The 18,682-nt window shown below is 46.3% G+C and overlaps 2 protein-coding genes across 3 annotated transcripts in view; one reads left to right on the forward strand and one right to left on the reverse strand.

Annotated features, from left to right (window-relative positions):
• The first annotated feature begins 160 nt into the window (after positions 1–160).
• On the forward strand, positions 161–990 carry LOC118513868. The gene is made up of 3 exons (XM_036060172.1): positions 161–232; positions 308–395; positions 460–990. Exons 1-3 carry the CDS (start codon positions 200–202, stop codon positions 942–944), a joined length of 606 nt encoding a protein of 201 aa, XP_035916065.1. The 5' UTR covers positions 161–199; the 3' UTR covers positions 945–990.
• A 9,197-nt stretch (positions 991–10,187) lies between these two features.
• Positions 10,188–18,682, reverse strand: part of LOC118513870 (homeobox protein aristaless) — a 61,375-nt gene continuing 52,880 nt past the window's right edge. Inside the window, exons 4-5 of one of the 2 annotated variants that reach the window (XM_036060174.1) lie at positions 12,542–12,804; positions 10,188–12,413 (exon numbers count right to left, since the gene is read on the reverse strand). In XM_036060174.1, coding sequence (XP_035916067.1) covers positions 11,981–12,413; positions 12,542–12,804 — 696 coding nt within the window. In that variant the 3' untranslated portion in view covers positions 10,188–11,980. Of the gene's footprint in view, positions 12,453–12,541; positions 12,805–18,682 lie in introns of both variants that reach the window. The other variant, XM_036060173.1, reaches the window with a different exon arrangement.

Here is an 18,682-nt window from a genome sequence, read left to right on the forward strand (position 1 = left end):
TGCGTTGCTTCTAAATGTGGAGTGGAATGTGTCACAAGCGTGTCCGTTAGAATCGCACTGCTAATTTTAATCAAAACTAGAACTAGAACGACTAGAGCGATCAAAATTCGTATAAAAATGATGCACACCGTCTTCGGAAGCATCAGTCACCAAGCGTCCATCCGTCCTAAAGGTTCCACCCCTACAAACGACAGCAATAATGAGCCAAACAATGGTTTGCTTCACTATTATGGTAAGCATTTTGGTGGCTACATATTGTAAGTTGAACAAAAAGTTTTACATTTGTTTCAAATTTCTTACCTTTCAGCTTATCGCATGCTTGGCAGCAAGTACGGAAGGCTACCAAATATTTGGCAAAAATGCTAATTCATACGTCGAAATGCAACCGTTTGAAAGTAAGTCGAGCATTGCAAGTAAGTCCGAGGCTCAAACTTACCAGCCATCTTTTGCTCTTTACAGACCAATTCAGATACGGCTATCAGGTGCGCAAAGAAAATGATCAGTTCCAGCACAAGTACCAGAGTCCGCAAAATATGACCTACGGATGCTACGGCTACACGCAGAAGGACGTTGGTGGCGAACATCGAATTTATTACGTTGCCGATCAGTTCGGCTACCGGACGGTGGAAGTTGGACAGGTCGTCACCATCTTTCCGACACCAGGCAAGAGTCCGGTTGCGAAACAGTTTGAGGAACTCCCATTCCCCGCTGGTTGTTTCAACAAGAAACAAGTAGATCAAGTTCCTGAACCCTCAGATAAGCACGAAGTCACTGCAACGCCTCCAACTAATGGTGGATGCTGCCGTCCTTGCGTAAATGGTGGAAAAACTATAAAGTCAGAGGGTGGAATGGTCACCCTGCTCTACCCGTTCCGCGTTGCGTGCAGCGAGATGGAAAAGTTTGAGATCGAGCTAAATCAACTCGTTGCTCAATTTCCCCACTGATATTGTAAGGTCAACATGATTATCGATAACGGCCAATAAAACAATACTTCTGTACCTATTTGTGGTTTTGTGGTGTATATATATATATATAGCTTTAGTAGGATTATAGATCCGAAATTCAAGCAGATCTCGTCTATTCTTCTCAGGTCAAGAAAATGTCCAACCTTAGTCTCGTTGAGATGCATGCCTCTGGAAACTTTTCTTGATTATCAGTTTTTCAGCAACAATGCTTGTACTCGTATGAGAATCGGGCTCTTCACGCGGCTTGGGCCAAAAGTGTTGCCAATCGCGACAAAAGGTCCTATATTCTCATATAGATATCATCGATCTCATCATGACAACTGCAGATGAAGGTATGAGCGATGAAGGGAAGTAAGCGTTATCGAGGATATAAAAGATCACCAGCTTTGGTAACGTAAAGTATTAGCTGCGGATCGAGCATGAAGGTGATTTTCTCATTAGTCAAGTAAAGTATATCGAAGATGTTGTCCGCTGATCTGGTCTACAGAATGCAAATATATCGACTGTTCAACTTAATCCTGAACACACTAGGACGGACAGAGCGGCAGCAGTTCTACTGACGAAACCTTTATTCAGAAAACTGTAGCAGAAACTTATGCAACTGTTGCATAAATTAATTAATATCTAAGAAGCTAAATGAAGATAGAACTTCTAACATAAATAAATCATACTCGTCATAGAACTTCCAACAGTTTCAACCTTTGTCGTTACCGCTCAAGGTCTAGCGCTGTCGTCTGCCAATTCATTATTCCGGCCGATCTGGCGGACACATCAACGCCATTACTCTATTTCAATTCCAAGCCTCCTCTGTGCATGTGGATGGCCCAAAAGAACTTAACGGTTTGGATCGAATGGTGCCGTTCTCATGACATGACCGGAGGCTGACGAGTTAATTCGCTGCGCAATGGTGAAATCACCGTGCAGTTCGAAGATCCCCAAGCATCCTTCTGAGAATCTTACTCTCGAACGCGGCTAGGAGCATTTGTTTCCAGTTCTGGTTCTTATTTTTCCCAGTGAAGATCAATCCTGTCGTTTTCGTTAAAACAATCAAATTGATTCATATTACAATATATTGCAATGTTTAAATGTAATAACTTACATTGATTATTTGTATCAAACATGTATAAGCCTTAAATCGCAAAGCAATAATTTATGGTATAATATCAACTTTGTTGGAGATATTAAAGTCCTAACGATTCTAAATTTATTCTTAAACTCCGTTTACTACAGACTAAATCAACACAGCAACGCATCTCCTCAGTTCGGTTCAGAGCTGCCGATAGATCACCTGTCATTTGAATGCATGCTTTATATTACCGCAGCATAACATACACACCATCAACATAAAGTCCCACACCGGAGTCTAACCCCTCGATGAAGCTGGCCAGTAATTAACGCTTGCATATTTCCCCCATCCATCCGGACCGTATGTTCCTTCGGGCTCATTTAATGGAACACGACCGAAACACTCGAGCCCCGAGGATCGTTAAACGTCCATTACGGGGCAAATCGTAAAACAGTACCCACCAGTTTTCTACCACTTCGAAAATATGACAACGGACACATCACACTAAAACCTATAACCGAGAAAATATGCATTCCAACACACAAAGAAAAACACGCTTTCATTTCGTATGGAAATTTATCGGCGCAATCCTCGTAAAGTTGGCCGGATCCTTGCCGGATCCCGTCCGCCGGCGCGTCTTTCACGGTGCTCCGGACTTGCGCCACATGAGCCATCACGCATCGTCATGCCCTCCGTCACCCGAAGCCCCGTTTCCGTTCGTTGTGTGTTTTATTTCGCTCGCTTAATTTCACGATCCACACACGGAGAAATCCATTACCGGCAATCAAGCTAAACGGCTCGGCCAGGCCTGCCGTCCTAAGAAATATGGGAATTCCTGCCAACCAGTCCCCCCTCCGCGAACCGGACGAACCAACCAGCGGTTGGTGCATTTGGTGCATCGAATGTGCACGGACACGACGACGACGACTCACCCAAACGACCCATCAACTGCAATGCTAACAAATTGAATTTAGCAGCCGATAATGATTGAAGCCTGAGTGTGTGTGTGTCTGTGTGTGTGAGGGAAAGGAAGCGTGATCCTGCGAACCAACGTTCCTGTCGGCTAATCCTCAACCTCACGCAGGACGGACGCAAGATAAGGAAGTCGCGAGTCGGTTTGACGAATTTCGCCCTGGTCCATCGCGGGTCCCCGGGCCGGTGGCTTACGGTGCACGGTGCAATGGCATTTATCGGACGCGGTTATAAATGAACTTCAATTTATTACATTCTAAATTGCCTACCGCAGCGCGGAATGAAATAGCAATATTCATCAGACATTCGGGCTCGAAATGGTGCACCTTGATGCATGACGAAACGTGCAATTGCAACAGCAGCAGCAGCAGCAGCCGCTCCGGAATCCGGTCCTGGGGCCCGTGTAAGTGTTTGTACGGTTTGCTTAATTTTATTTGTTTCACTGCTCAACCCCTCGCACGACGCTGCATCGATATGGCAGCGGACAAGGCGAGGGAAAAATAATAAAACACGTCCCAAAACGCGCCACGGCTGATGACGAATGATTGATTGAGAGTGAAATTGCATTTTTTTCTTCGTCGGTTTGGTTTGCACGCACCATAGTTGCGGTTTTTTTTTTAACGAAGAATCAGGCAAAAAATAGCTGCAATGTCTGCTCTTGTTATTCATTGGCGTAATGAATGGTGTCGAACGTGTATGGGAAGAAGAGTTCAGTTGCAATAAAATTTTGAAATTATGAATCTCCCTTCCTTTTACATTGGGATATTGGATGTATGAGCTCTGAGCCTAGTATGTTCGATTATATAAGTTAAGAACACTCTCAACCTGAGTTCAAAAGTAGAGGTCTTTCTTGAGCTGAATGAATGTAGTTCATGTCAGAAAACAAGCTGTTAAGCATGAAGTTTATGACAGTTGACATCTTCGGCTCCCTTGTATCATTTGCACCAAAAGTCAGTACTTTATTGTACTTTTCAGGGGCTACAGCCTCATCGTACTCTTGGACATGTTATCGTCGACTGCCAATCAAATGGTCCGCCATTTCTGACGCCGTTACTTCATCTCAAATATTGCTCTACTAAGCCTTCTCTTTGCCATGTGAACGGCATACGAAAACTTTATGGACTGGGTTGTCCGGTGTTATTATCATGAACTGAACAAAAGAACCAGAACCCGGCGAGTCTGATTTGCTTAACAATGGCGAGGTAATTGTCCAACTCGTTGAGCTTGTCATAGCAGTAGATTCTCCATTGTCCTTACACACATACGAAACTACCAATCCAAATACCAGCTTCCCAGACTTACAATTAACCCTTTTAAAATAAAATAATTAAACTCCCTCATCATAAAATACTAAGACAGTAATTACTGATGATCACATATCTCACCAACTCAATCGCCGTATCCGCCAACTGAATAAATTCGTTCAAATCCACTGATCAAACACCCGGAAACGATACCCACCACCCATAAATCATGCACACACACGCACAAAACCCGGTGTTTGTTTTGCGGACCCAACCCAAAACTAGCTGATCGATAAAATTTACATCTCTTTGGGCAGAAGACATCCGTATGGTAGCTTGTCCAGTGCAGTGAAAACCGTCCAATTTCGAGCAGAAAAGTTTGTGTCCTCTACAAAAAATGTCCATAAATCCTTCTGGGTAACAATTGTGATTCGGAAAAAGGCTATCAATCTCGTGTACGCCGTGCCGACCTTAGTCCCGAACATGGTCATCGGAACATCGGAAATATTCGGAGCTCGTCGAGCTATCCCGCTGTGATAAGTGCGTGTCATCCGTGTGGAGTACGGATTATGCCGCATATGCCACCAACGGGGAGTGATGTTAGTCCCAAAACGAAAACCCGGTCACCCGAACGAACCCTTTCCGAGTGAGTGTGTGTCGGTGTCCGATGTTTCGGTAACACCGCGCCGGATGACATTCCACACCTCATTTAACACCCAACTAGAGTCTATTAAAAGTCATCGGTAAGACGATTTACTATTATTGATGGCCCTCGCTCCGTGATCTTCTTTCGGAGGTGGAAGAGGAGACTGGATCTCCTGTGCCCCTTTCCTCTCCCGAGCATCATCCGAATCGCTCCGGCAAAGAAACTTAATCTGTAGCCAATGTTCGTCGCTTGCTCGAGCATCGATGTCTTTTGTAGCGGTGCCCGCCTCGCGACTAGCGAGGTGACGCTTTTGATTGTATAATTTTATGAAAATTCGTAGGATAATCTTACCATAGGGTGGGGTGTGAGGCAGCCGGGCGGCTGGCCGAGTATAAATCGAAGAACCAGTCACTCTCGATTAATAAGCGTTTCGTGGTGAACGAACCAAGGCTCGGGGCGAAAACAGCTCACCGCGAACCGCTGAGAGTTCGTTTGCCGATGAAAAACCCCACGCTATGATTGAATTAAATACTGACCGGTTGACGAATAAAATGTGTCCTGTGTGCCGGGATCGAGCCCCCCTATCCTCCGTCGCTTCTCCCCACCTCTCTCTCTCTCTCTCTCTCCTCCTAGCCCATCCGCCTAACGACTCCATCCTGATGGCCGTCGTCATTATTCGAATAATAATTTCTGTGTCTATCTAATTTCCTAAAATACCATAAATTATATTTTTATTATTTAATTTTATGTTCCGTTTCATAAAAAGTAAATAAATTTTTATTTTATTAGCTCTCACGGTTACAAATGATTGGACAGCCAGCGCCGACCGCGGCCGCCGTCCAGCACCCAGGAGGTTCCACGCGTTTTGGAGGTTTGGAACCAGATTTGTGTGCCTTCCTCTTTCCAGCATCATCATCATCGTCGTCGTCGTCGGCTTCTTCTTCATCGTGAACAGCATGCATGCCTCTAGCTCCTCTCTAAGATCGGGCCCGTTTGAACCTTTCTCCGACGCACCACACGGGGTCCACCATTTAATCGCGCAATCTAATTTGATCCCAAAAGCAAAGCGACCCGGTTTTCGGCCGTTTCCGTCTGTTTTCATCTATCGTGTCCCGATAGTCTATGATCGTTTTGGGCTAGCTGTGTATTTGCGCCCGAGAAAGAGAGAGAGAGAGAGGGAAATAGCGAGTGAAGCTGCGTTTGTCAAAACACGTGAAAACAAATGTTGTTGCCCGCCGTGGCATGGGGGCCTGGCGATTGGCGGGTTTTTATTAAAACATAAATTTTCATTAGATTGTTGCTCGAAGGCGAAAGGTGAAAAATTGGGTAATAGGAAATTAGTGCGCACTGTTAATTTTAATGTGCCGACCGGACATTTGGGAAGGATGCTTTGTTTCGAGTGGAGTGGACTGATTGCAAGGACGGTAATAAAATTAAATTATTTTCCTAAAGTTTTGGCATAAGGTGGAGAAGCGATACGATAGGCATTGTTGCTGATTTTAACCGAATGGGATCGTAAATTATGAAGCGTTTTGAGCAGCTTGCTATAAAAGGAAGAATTTCCTTAGAAAGAGCGAGGATCGAAAAGTTCATTTATCAACGAGTCTCGAACACTCAAAATCAATCATGCAGAGCTGCCTAATTGCTTAAATTTATTATTTCAACAAATATTTTCCCGAACCTCGTTTTCCCGATGATGGATGATTCTTTCCTTTTCGGCTGCAAGAACTCCAGGAATTCCCAAGCGCCAGCAAACGTAGATCGAGTGCAGGCATGAAGCTCCAAGCTGATGGCTAGACATGTCGACGTGTGAACAGTTTTGGTGGTCCGGATGTAGTTCAATTCATTAGCGATAGTTATGAGAAGACTGTCGAGAGGACGAGGAGATCATTAATTACTGGTCGAAAGGAATTGCTTATGCCAGAACTTGAAGCACTCTCCCGATCTTGTGGAATTTGCCTACATTCAGATACTTTGTCTTGGGAGAAGAACCCAAGAAGATTGTTAAATGTACATCAAACCATTATCAGCGAATAATCCGCCCGATTTCGAACTGGTTCCCGATAGCAAAACAGACCATTCGGTCCGCTCTTTCATCAATGTTTCAAACCATGCCCAGCTTAATCGAATCCCGGCCCCATGGAATGGGTAGGCGAAACAGCCGGGGCTGCGAGGCAAATTTAATAACTCTAATGAAATTAAATCCACCGCCTGCCGGGTATGCCGCAGCTAAGCGCATTCTTGCGCAGTTAAAAATCGATAATAACTCCGCTCCGAAATTTATTGACATCGCAATAACGACTTTGTAACTGGTTGATTGTTTGAGAGACGGGACTGTGTGGTGATGATGATGATGCGCTGCTAGGACGCTTGGCCGAAAGTTTGCCCGCATGGTTGGATCGTAAAAGCAACCAAACAACTCCGGGATTTTTTATTCCCCAGGGCCGGTTCTAAATCTCCGGTCCATCCGATTGGTTTTTTGCTTTTTCTTCCTCTTCCTTTAATCATATTTCCATATTTTCCACTCGAAATGGGCAGTTTTTAATGTGTGCTTTTATGAAGCATTAAAAGCAAAGCAAATCCTTTCGCGTTGGGTGTGCGGTGATTTAAGGAGGGAAATAAAAGATCTGTGCTGCGTTGTTTACTCTCCCTTTTTAACGTTTTTTTGATCGGATGGCTAAACTCTGGGTTGCCGTTTCTTTTCTTCCCGTCCGACCGGCTGCTTCCTGGTGCGCGTGAGAGTCGAACGCACAGGATCGCGGTCGCCCGACCATGGTTGTCGTATGCTAAACTTTAGCTGACGTTGAGCAGCGATGGTACGGAGGAGTCGTCGTGAAGCGAAGAGAGAAAGAAATTAAAACAAAATTAAACGTATTTTTCTTAATATGCTTGCCCGTAAACCCGTATTTAAGGAGTGTGATTTACGGCAACGCTCAGCAGGAACACTTCCGTCGTGGCGGTTTTGTTGAGCTGATTTCGCTGAAGAAATAGAGTTCTGCTGGGGCAGAGCACTGTTGGGCATGACGCAAGCAAGCGAGTTCACGGTACAGCACGATCGGGGTGAGATGAACTGGTAAACTTAGCTATGAGATCACTTTATTCACTTGATCGTTTATAGTAACAATTATAGCAACGAGGAAGTACTTACCTTGATCTACAAGCCATTAGTTCATTCTATCTACTAAAGAAGCATTTTGATCAATCAGAGCAAGATATAAGGGTGACTCAGATTTTCAAAAAGAGAATAATAAACTCCTCTGAATTTTTATCAACTTCATTTATTTACTGTGAAACCGATCATACGTAAAAACACATAAATTCAACTATCATGATATTTTATAGCACGATCCTACATATTAGCACATGTTGATTGTAAATGAGCTTTATCTAGAAGATTAATAAAAACCTCAATATTCTTACAGATTCCAACTGAAAACGATGGTTCTGTGACTTGATTTTTCCCTTATCATAGCAATCAGCTCTGCGCAAGTGACTCACTAAAAATTATTATAGCAAATTATACCTAGTAACTGAAAATTGGTAGCTCTCAGTTTCAAAAGTGTTTGTTCAAGGAGAGCAATAAATTCTTCTATAACTTGTCTGACCTACATTGATACACATTCCAACATCTCTCGTAACAGAAAGAAGAAAACTACAAAGAAACGAAGTGTTCGCGCGGTCCTGGTCCAGCATGCTCAACAGCCCAAGTGTGCAACGTCTAACGAAGTATGCTGGAACATTTGTTTATAATTAATTTTTTGACAGCTCCATGAGCTCCAATGTTTCCAATGGAGGTGGAAACAGTTCCCTTCCCAACATCACCCCCTCGTTCCCTCCTGCGAGACCAACCGTTGCGCTTGTTATGCTGCTTGCAAACACACGCTGTCCTGACACAGCTCGTTGAAAGTTCAGCACAGCTTCTGCTGGCTTCCGCTACGCTTTGTAAAAGAAAACATGTAAATCCTTTGCGGAACGCCCTGTCCACGTTCCGTCCCGTTCGCACTGCCCGCGTTCGTACGTTCGCCTTCGTGCAGGCGTGAGCAAAAATCGTGAGGTAGATGTCGACGGTTTTTAATTGATTTTAATGATAATTGTCTGAAATCTCAACAGCAGAGCTCCGGTCTCCACCACCACCGCTCTTGTGCATGCATTCCAAGCCAGTTCGTTGGCTGGACGCGGGGGTTTTATTGCGCTCTATATCCGTGCCGTTCGAGGCCAGAGTGTCAAGAAGAGGTTGGTGTTGTGTGTGTTTATGATTTATGAATCGAAAATGATTCCATCAGTTTCATTCGATTCAGCGGTGGTTGAGAGGTTGAGAGGCTGCTGACTTGTTGTTTAAAAATCAATGACACAATGTTGCGCTCAGCGTTCAGTTCTAGTTAGCGTGAGGTTGAGTTGCTGTAAAGAATGTTTCCTTGGTTCTATACACAGCTCTGCTACATCGATTGAGTAAAGCTGACCAACACCGAGGGAAGAAGCAGAAAACGCTCATCAGACACCGGTAGGGCGGGCAGCATTAATTATGACGGTGGAAAATGGCAATCACGCATTATTGTTTTTGAAAAGTCACCCACCCACCGAACATATACACACTCACACACATACAGTCTGAAGTGAACGCCGGGAAGGAAGCGCGAATAGGACGTCATCAAGAAAAGCTTCCTTTCGGGTCGGGATGGATCGTGCACAAAATTCAATTATGGCTAACCTTTTTAACGGACCTTTTTTTCCGGGGGAAAGTGATGGAAACTGGGGACCGAGCAGCCGGTGGTGACCTGGTGCCTCCGGGTTAGCCCAATGGGCTTCTTAACGATACGGCGCAATATTTCTTTTTAATTGAATAACATCCCCATTTTTTCTCGTTCTTTCTTAGCCGAGAGAACCACAGCAATTCCTTCGGCCAGGCCAGGCGCACGAAAGTGTCAGCACCTCCTCAACGGACGCACTCGAATTTGACACGAAGCCAGCGAAAAGGGGAGCCAGAAATTCAATTAAAACTGCTGCCCCTCGTGGCGATGGAAACTTCAGCTTTGCTTGTTTAATTTACTGTTAATGGTCAGCATTAATCAAGCATGCAACGAGTGGGGCACGGAAAACCACAACTTTAAGGTTAAGAAATCACATTATGCTTGCGCTTTATGTGGTGTTAGAATTTGAGTAAGAAAGTGAAGTCAAATCGATCTAGAAATGAAATGAACTGTAGAATGGCCTATCCGATGAATTATAGCATCAAAACTTCAATTCGCAAGTACATGTCATCATGCTATAAAAACTGCCACAATGAAGAGTCACAGTTGTGTTCATTAAATAGTTTATTTTTTCAGCAATCAAAAACAACTTACACACCTACTGTTCAAACGCATGCGCCTTTCAGTGCCGTTTCACTCTATGTACAGGTTTTCGAAAACGGAAAAACAAAAGAAGGAGTCATTTAATAATTGCGCTGCGATTCCATTGCGCACGCATCGGTTCGCAAACTGGCTGCACTAACTGGCTACTAAGATAGTTATTCTACACTGGTACACGTTGCAGCTTTTGTTGTTGCTATGACGCCACGCTTCGGCTGCTTTGCTGTTTGCTACTTTTCGATCCTTGGATCATACGTTATGTACAGAAGGAAGGAAGGTTCATTTCGTTCATTTTATACAGCGTTCATTCTGCGCTCACCATTATCTCTAGAGCCTAAAACATATTGGACAAGCTTCTCTAATTAAGTAAATCTGCCATTTTCAGGGAGTCCAGTGTTTCTGTATGAAGTGTCTTAAGCCAATTAATAGAAGGACCCTTTTTAATGGGAGGTGATTTATGCGATTCTCCAGAAAACTCAATTTGTATCCCGCTCGTCAGTGTGCGTTTCTCAGTATCAACAATCAGGCCATCCGGCGGCATTTTGAAGCCGTCAATTTTTCCATTGATTAACAAACGTGTTCTCGTCAGATTACTCAGAACTCCCCACTAGAATGAAATGAAAATTAACTCCAGGCCATCGCTATGCACCTTCCCAGTAATGCTTCGCTCGATCGTTTTCTGTCCAGCTTTTCTTTGTTTTTATTGCCGAACACCCGACGCTTCCGGCCGACCAGGACGTGCATCAATGCGGAAAACCAGAAGCCATCCCGATTCCCTCAGGGCTCTCTGCCCGGTTTGCACTGTTAGGCACGGGAGAAACAACACTCACGCTGCCGTGCGTGGCCACAGACTCGCATGGTGATAATGGTTATAATCACCACGTTTGCGAATGAAAAATACGCCATCAGAAAGTGACCACCACCGTCCCCGAAAGCCCCGGAAGCCGCCGCATGGAATGTATAATGATGAACTCGGGGTTTTTTTCTGTGCCTTTTGGCATCAAGATATAAATCGTTTCGATCAAGGTGACGATGGACGATTGGCGTTGGGGAGGATGGTTTTGTTTTTTTGGTAGAATTTCATTCATTCAACAACAATTTTTGATTGCTGCCACGGAAGCGGACACGCTCGACCCAGGTACCCAAGTGTGACGTGTCTGGATGACGTTTTCATTGAACTCGAAGTCGAAGTCGGCCCCACCCACCGAAGGAATCGGAAGCCGTTCGGTCGGACAGTGTTGTGTAATTTGTGGCAATTTGCGGCTTTGCGGAGAGGGATCAAAACGGCGGCCCCCGTTTGTGCTGACGTTTGTCACGCTAGGCGGACGGCTGATGGCACGCCACACCGTTCCCGAGGCTACACGAGCGAGAGCGGAGAGCTCGGAGTAATTATAGGAGTGTCTTACGAGAAATCTTCGACCCGGGGATTTCTTGATTGTGGCGAAGACTTAATTTAGTGTGCGTGCTCCCCTTTTTTTCGAAAACCTGGGGGAGGAGGCTGGAGCTTAATTTGATTAATTGAGTGTCCTAATGATTGAATGCCGGTCTAATCTCCTCACGTTCGGAACTCGTTTTGCTGGTGCAGTTGGGAGTAAAGTTCCTGCTAATTCTATCGAGTACATCGTCCTATTGCTTTAAGTTGGTGTCCGGTAGTCTATCTATAGGATCTTTGAGCTCCATTTTATTGGAGCTGCCGGATGAAGTTCGAACCGTGTGCTCCGTCGTCTCAGTGCAGAGTCCTAGCTTAAGATATCACTATGCCCATTTTGACGTAACATCTCCAACCGGAGCTCGTGCTCCCGTGCCTTCAGCCTCAGCGCGGCAATGGACGAACTGCGCCGGTCGGCCTGCGGTGGTGACGCGGACCCTGCCGGTGGTTGCGGTGGAGGAGGCGGTAACGCCGCCTGAGGAACTGGCACAACGGGCGGTAGCGCGGTCGGCGAGATGGGCGGTGAGGCCGGCGAGGTGGGAACGGGACCACCACCGGGTGGCATGTTGGGTGGTGGCCCGTGCTGCATATACTCCACACCGCCCGAGCTCGGAGGTTTCGACGGTGGCATGTTGGGTGGTGCGCGTTGGGCCGCCGAAATGTTCGCCAACAGCGTCTGGAAGGAGGCGGTCGGTGTGTAGAGCGAACCGACGCCCGGGGGCAGCAGCGGTGGCGGTGGCGCTCTGCAAAATTCGTCAACGAAGGAAGAGAACGGTGAGACGCTTATTAGGGACGAGAGAAAAATAGGATCAGCATACGGTTCGGTAACAGTAGGTTTGCAGGCGGAACACGTTACGGCCAAGATACTTACCGGTGGAATTGGTTGAAGTAGGCCGACGGTAGCACATGGCTAGCACCGAGCGATGGGTACCGGAACGCGGCCAAGCTAGCCGCATCGAACGGTTTGCGCAGGTTGAAGCCAAGATGGCTGAACGGGTTGGGCTGCAGCGAAGGTGCGACGACGGTTGCCGACGGGACTTGGGCCGCGCTCGCCAGATACGGATTGTACGGATGTCCCTGCGGTCCGACCTTTTCCTGTTTGCGCCATTTCGCCCTTCGGTTCTGGAACCAAACCTGCCGGGGTTGAAAAGAAGAAAGAGGTGGGAAAGCGGAAGCGGTTAAAACATGGAGCAAAATTGAATTACGCCAAATTACTACTCTTCTCCGGTGCACGTACGCAATCTTAAGTAGGAAATCGTGCGAAACAATCGCAAGCTCAAACAGACTCGGTCGCTTTCGGACATTGAGGTGCTGTGGTCGTGCCGGGTCCTTCCAAAAAAGAAAACAAAATCCCTGAACTCTGTCCGAGCCGCCATTATAGAATTATCGTACAAACACTCGACAATCGCAGAGACACAACTGCGACGCAGAGACACGAATGTATCCTCGATCTTCGTACCATGCAAAAGCCGCCCAGACCGTGCAGACATTTAGCGTGATGATAATTTAATAAAACTTCGGCAATATCGAACCTCTCCCAATGCATGGCTCTGCCCAAAGGGAGTCCTCGGCAAAAGGGAAACGTGCCCAGTCCGTACTTTTCAATTACTTTAATGTCGTTCTCGGAATCGAAATTCATCGAGCGAACATTCTCTTCCCATGGCTGTTGGCAGGCCGAATTCGCCGGATTGCTCCGAGTGGGGGGAATTTATAATTTCGCGTCCGGAACCATTCTCGACGGTGGTTCGCTCAACGGTGGATGCAACGGAATAACAATGATCATATGCTTCAGCTTACTACACGCGATGATTATTTGTTGATGAACATCCCGGGTCTGATATTAAAACGATCATGATAACAAAAATGTCCTTCAGCATTGTTTTATGTTAGATTTTAGTTTCAAGATGCAAAAAGATCTCATTAACTTAACATAAAGCCATTTTATGCATTTTATAGCAAACGGAAAAAGATGGAGACACTTGTTTATTATAGCATTTATCTGTCAATGTGAAAGGCATTTGAAGTCTGATAAAGGGCCAAATCACGAAGATAGAATGAAGGTTTATAAGATCCAATACCTAGACGTATAATCCAAAGTTCGTTGAACTTGGATGACCTTTTTCCTTTAAAATGATTGCTGTCATATCGGTGGGACCAGATGATCGTTATGTATTATGAGCTGCTATAAATGAATGAGCATCACTGAGCTGTTCTTTCAACGAAGGCTCATTTGCTTTAGTTGACCGTTACCAGGAAACCACTAAAAGAGAAATTGTGACCACTAAGAGAGAGCCTGAAAGAGACCCATATCTTTATTAAGTTAATTGAATCGGAAGCATCCCCAAAACAATCAGCATTTCAAGCTTTAATTTCAATGGAACACTCTACACATTTTCCATCTCTTTTAGTACTCTTTCCCAATTCCAAGAGATTCCCTAAAGCTAAAGCGAGGCCTTCAAAGACGAAGAGATTGATGGCGATCACTATCGCCGAAGTACTTTTCGAGCGTTCATCAAACTTCATGGCATAAACCGAGCTATCTCGACGGAGCCCATCCAAACTGCACGCAGTACACGTTCCACTACTTTGTAGAGACCCTCTTTAAGATTCATTAAACAGCGATAAAACCCTTCGCGTAAGAGTGTCTCCCTGCTAACGGGTAGCGCGACCAGCTCGTTACCCACAAATGACTCCAGGCTGCTGAGCGACGGTTTTCCCGGTAAGAGGTCATATCTTGAGCACTGGTTCGTTGCGGTAATTGACGTTCCCTTAGCACAAACCCCGTGTGCCTTCGGGGCTGGCAGCTGATTGGTGCAATTAACACGCTGCCGGTCCGTCGAATCCTCAGAACCACCAGAACACCTCAAGGACTGGGCCTAACTGCGAGGAAGAAAAAGGAAAACCCAATCACTCGCGCGTGTCCAGCCAAACCGTACGGCCGAAACGATGCAGATTTCAATTCCCACCAGGCGAGGGTGTATCCAATTTACCACATCCTGATTTATGGTCCGTAAACACTTAAAACCAATATTATCATTATTGAATTCGCATTTCGTCTGCGCAGAATTCTCCGGGCGGGTGAGATCGTGAGCGTCGAAGTTGGCCTGAAAATGTATGCTCAGCTTTTATGTAAACACTCTCACACAGCGGGCGTTCGTGCTGTTGCAGAAGAAGAAAATCCTGCAATGGTGATGATGGCGCGTTGTTTTTCTCACCCCGTGAAAAAAAAAAGGCCGAGCACGGACAACAATGGCGACGCTGCAGTTGAAGTCGCGATGAAGTTGCGCATTTTACTGCACCACACGTAAGGCGTGGGCAGCGTCAAGGCAGCCGGCCACGGCCACAATTCGGTTTTATGGCTTCTTTTCGTCGTACAACTTGGACTTGGATAATTTCCTTTGCAATACCCACACACACACACACAGGCTCACCCTCGGGACTCATTCGTTTTGGGGCGTAATTAGAAGGTGACACACAAGTGCGTGTACACAAGGTAGGCCCCAATTTGCAGCTCTTTCGGGTGTGTCAGCCACGCAGCTCCACTTTATTGCATTATAGCATTCTGGATGGTGTGAACAGTCGGCAGCTGTCGCCAGTGAGCCAGCGTACGGGGCTCGGGTGTCATTGGCGATTTACAAATCAATTAATATTGCATATGTGCGAGCCGGCTTCACAGCTTTCGCTTCCCCAGCGAAGTGCCCTAGATAAGCATCTAAACGTTCCATTCGTCGGCTGATTAGCGGGTGATACCGGGAATTGGTGGACCTCGGGGACTCGTTAGCAATAATTTTGTGTCTCGTTTTCGGACTCCCAAACGAAACGTGACCTGCATCAGCGGCATTGTGCCGACTGGACCGACCGACCAAAGGCCGAACCCGAATGCCGGAGTGCAACAGGTGATTAGCGGGTCCGCCGTGGACATCGTTAGCGTGGCAAAAACGATCGAACCAACAACAAAAAAAAGGAAGGGAAACGAAGCATCCTGGGACCAGGAGGCCTCCCGGGGTGAATTAGATTAACAAAAGCACCATGCTGCGCTCAAAACACATAATTTTTATTCCTTACCCTTACGATCATTTCGATTTCATTCTCTGTATGGATGTTGGTGTGCGCCTTCTTCACAAACACACACACACAATCCAGTGGAATCGATCGATTCCTTTTTGGTGCTTGTGACGAGAGTTTGGGAGATCAATCGATGTATTCCTTCGAAGAAGAACCCACGAAAGAAAGAGACCCACAAGAAGCGCTCCTCATAAATACATAATCGAAACTAATTCTCGCTCTATTCCCGTATGCCTGTGCCATTGTTTATGATGCGCGGCGCATCCGCCTGATTCGGCATTCGGGTTTTTGTCTTTTTCCAAGCTCCCCGGGGCAGGCCAGATCGGTTTACATAAAGCCGGTGCCGCGCGATCGCGCGGACAAAAACCAATTACACACCGGTGGCTTTGGCGGTGGCGGCGTCGGCCGCGAAGAAGAATGTTAAGACGCTTTGCGTTAATAATTTTTCGCTACGCACACAACACGCTTAAAATAATTCTTTCTGTCTTCTGGCGATTGATTTTAAATTATTGATCGTCTTAGACAGAGCGCAACAGAGGGAGGGAGAGAGGGAGAGAGAGAAGGAGGGACGCATATTACTAATCGGAGTTGTTTCGAGCCGGGCGCCCCTATTAGCGGTTTATTTGTTCTTCTGCTTCGACGGACGGACGTTGGTAGATCGCGCGAGCTTATACGAATTCCATTATCTGTTGGTTTTTAGACGCAATTTGTCATCGAAATTAATTTTGTGGAGGATCATGCAGAACAAGTGGGGCAAATAAGGATAAGGGAACTAAGCGCTTTCTCTTCCTCTTTGCCGATCTTCTTCTTTGACTTCAGTTATCCGCAGTTGAAAAATTAGTCCTACAATATACAGATGGATTTTTTCAAGATGGGATTTGAAACCGAGTCCTACTGTACCGTAAGGTCAGCAACGCTACTACACATCCACCGGGACTCCGCAAGATGAAGCTCGTAAGCCACCAACAAAACTCCCATACGCGTAAGATCATCTCCAAGTATAGCCACGATCGTCGAGAACGCCCTGCCTATTATCAGCATTTCATCATACGTCAGCCTCAATCCATCAATCATGAGTCGCCCATAACCAAAGAAAAGAGAAAACTCCATCGGATAAGATCTCACTTCCAATCAAAAACTCGATTCCCGAATCAGGTATTTCGGTTGTCTTTCGTTTATTTAGGCAAATACGTATCTGTCAGCGCCACTCACTCGGTCGATACAGCTCCACTCCACTAGCTCATTGAGTCGTTTACTGAACCTCTCCAAACGTTTACGAGAAGAAGTAATGATACGAAATTTGATTAGAACCTTCTCCAGCCGGGTGGTCTAATCTGCGTACGTGTGGGAAGCAGTTGGCACTCTCTGGCACAACAGAAACACACGGGAACTGCTCAGTTCCTACCAGAGATTAGTAACGCTTTTCACGACCGTTCACTCGTCCGAAAAGATGTTTGTTTGAGCTGTCTTCTACCGTGGCGTCTGCAGTGTGAACGCTTACGGGATTGATAGGCCGTGACCGAAAGCGTTCGTTTTCAGTAACTCGTTTATGTCACTGTCTATCGCACCCTGGCGATGGCTCTCAATGGTTTCGTTCAAAGAAGGGACCCAGACCCCGAAGAAATCTCACAAAAGCCCTCCCGCTGTGGTGGAAAAGTAGCGTGAAAGCCACGAAACATACATCGCTTTGGTGATCTTTCTGAGGCTTTCGCTGTCAGATCTCGGGAGCCTTCCGTCTCCGTCGGGCGAAGAGGGCGATTAATATCATGAGCAAACATTAAGCGCTTGTAATGGAACCATTAACGCGATCTCGATTCTGTACGATCCGGTACAGGTCGTGAGAGTGGCCTCGACCCGCTAATGAGAACGCTGGATGCTGCTGTCAAAACGTTTTCGCAATCTAAAGTGCGAAGCTGTCACGTTTGCGCGATACGTCAAGACGGTGGGATACATCCCATTGCAGCGCGATCTGGTTGGTGCAGTTGTAGCTCCACGAAATGCGTTTCGTCCGAAAAATTGAAGATTCCAAAATACTATTAACCCTCAGTCATAACTTCAACCGAAACGAGTTTTTTGGCTCTGATGCGCCACACATCTCGAGCTCCCATCTCACATATCATTTTGCGCGTGAAGAGATCCCAATCGGGAAGACAAATATTGCTTTACGCCATCGGGGAAGACGGCCTTCCCCCGGTGCCAGACATATAATTTAGTATTATTAGATTAGACCGTAATTAATGAGTGATAATGTTACCACCTACGTGATTTCCGGTCCGAGCGTGGGGCGAACGGTTTTCGTCTGCTCGATCGCGATGCTTCGGAACGCCGCAGGCGACGGGTTAGTTGGTCAGTAATTAGCAGGAAGCTGATGCTGCGGCTTTGAAGCCACAGCAAGAGAAGGAAGCAGTGAGCGCACGATTCAGAAAAGTTCGTGAGTTTTGGTCCAATTTGAGGTAATTTTAAGGTCTCGGAAACATCCATTTGTTCCGGCCAGTAAACAAAAAAAAAACAAAGCCACGGCGAACAGTGACACTTGATCCTCGTCAATGCAAACCATTACTAGCATGTTGGAAGCTGATGTGTAACGCGATCGGACGGGATGCTGTCGTGCCGGATCAAAACAAAACGTTTCATCCCCATAAAACCCGCAAACGCCCGGTGTGGTAGCCGGCAAAGCTCGTGTCACCGATAAACGTGTTTAGTGTCATCTTATCGAACATCCAAATCTTGTCGTGTGGTTCGTAGAATCTCGGCCGACCGGCGCCTGGGATTCTCATTTCAGTTTTTCTTTCCTTTTGTCGGTCGGGAAAGAATTGTCCCGAGCCCCGAAAACGCACCGAGCACCGGACCAACGGGGCTGTCCGGGTTCCGTTTTGATCCGCATCTTTATCCGCTCGATTGTCTGTGTCTGAATGTTCGTGTCCCCGGGTTCACCTGTGTCCCTTGG

Source organism: Anopheles stephensi, chromosome 3, assembly GCF_013141755.1.
Source record: "Anopheles stephensi strain Indian chromosome 3, UCI_ANSTEP_V1.0, whole genome shotgun sequence".
Taxonomy (NCBI): Eukaryota; Metazoa; Arthropoda; class Insecta; order Diptera; family Culicidae; genus Anopheles; species Anopheles stephensi.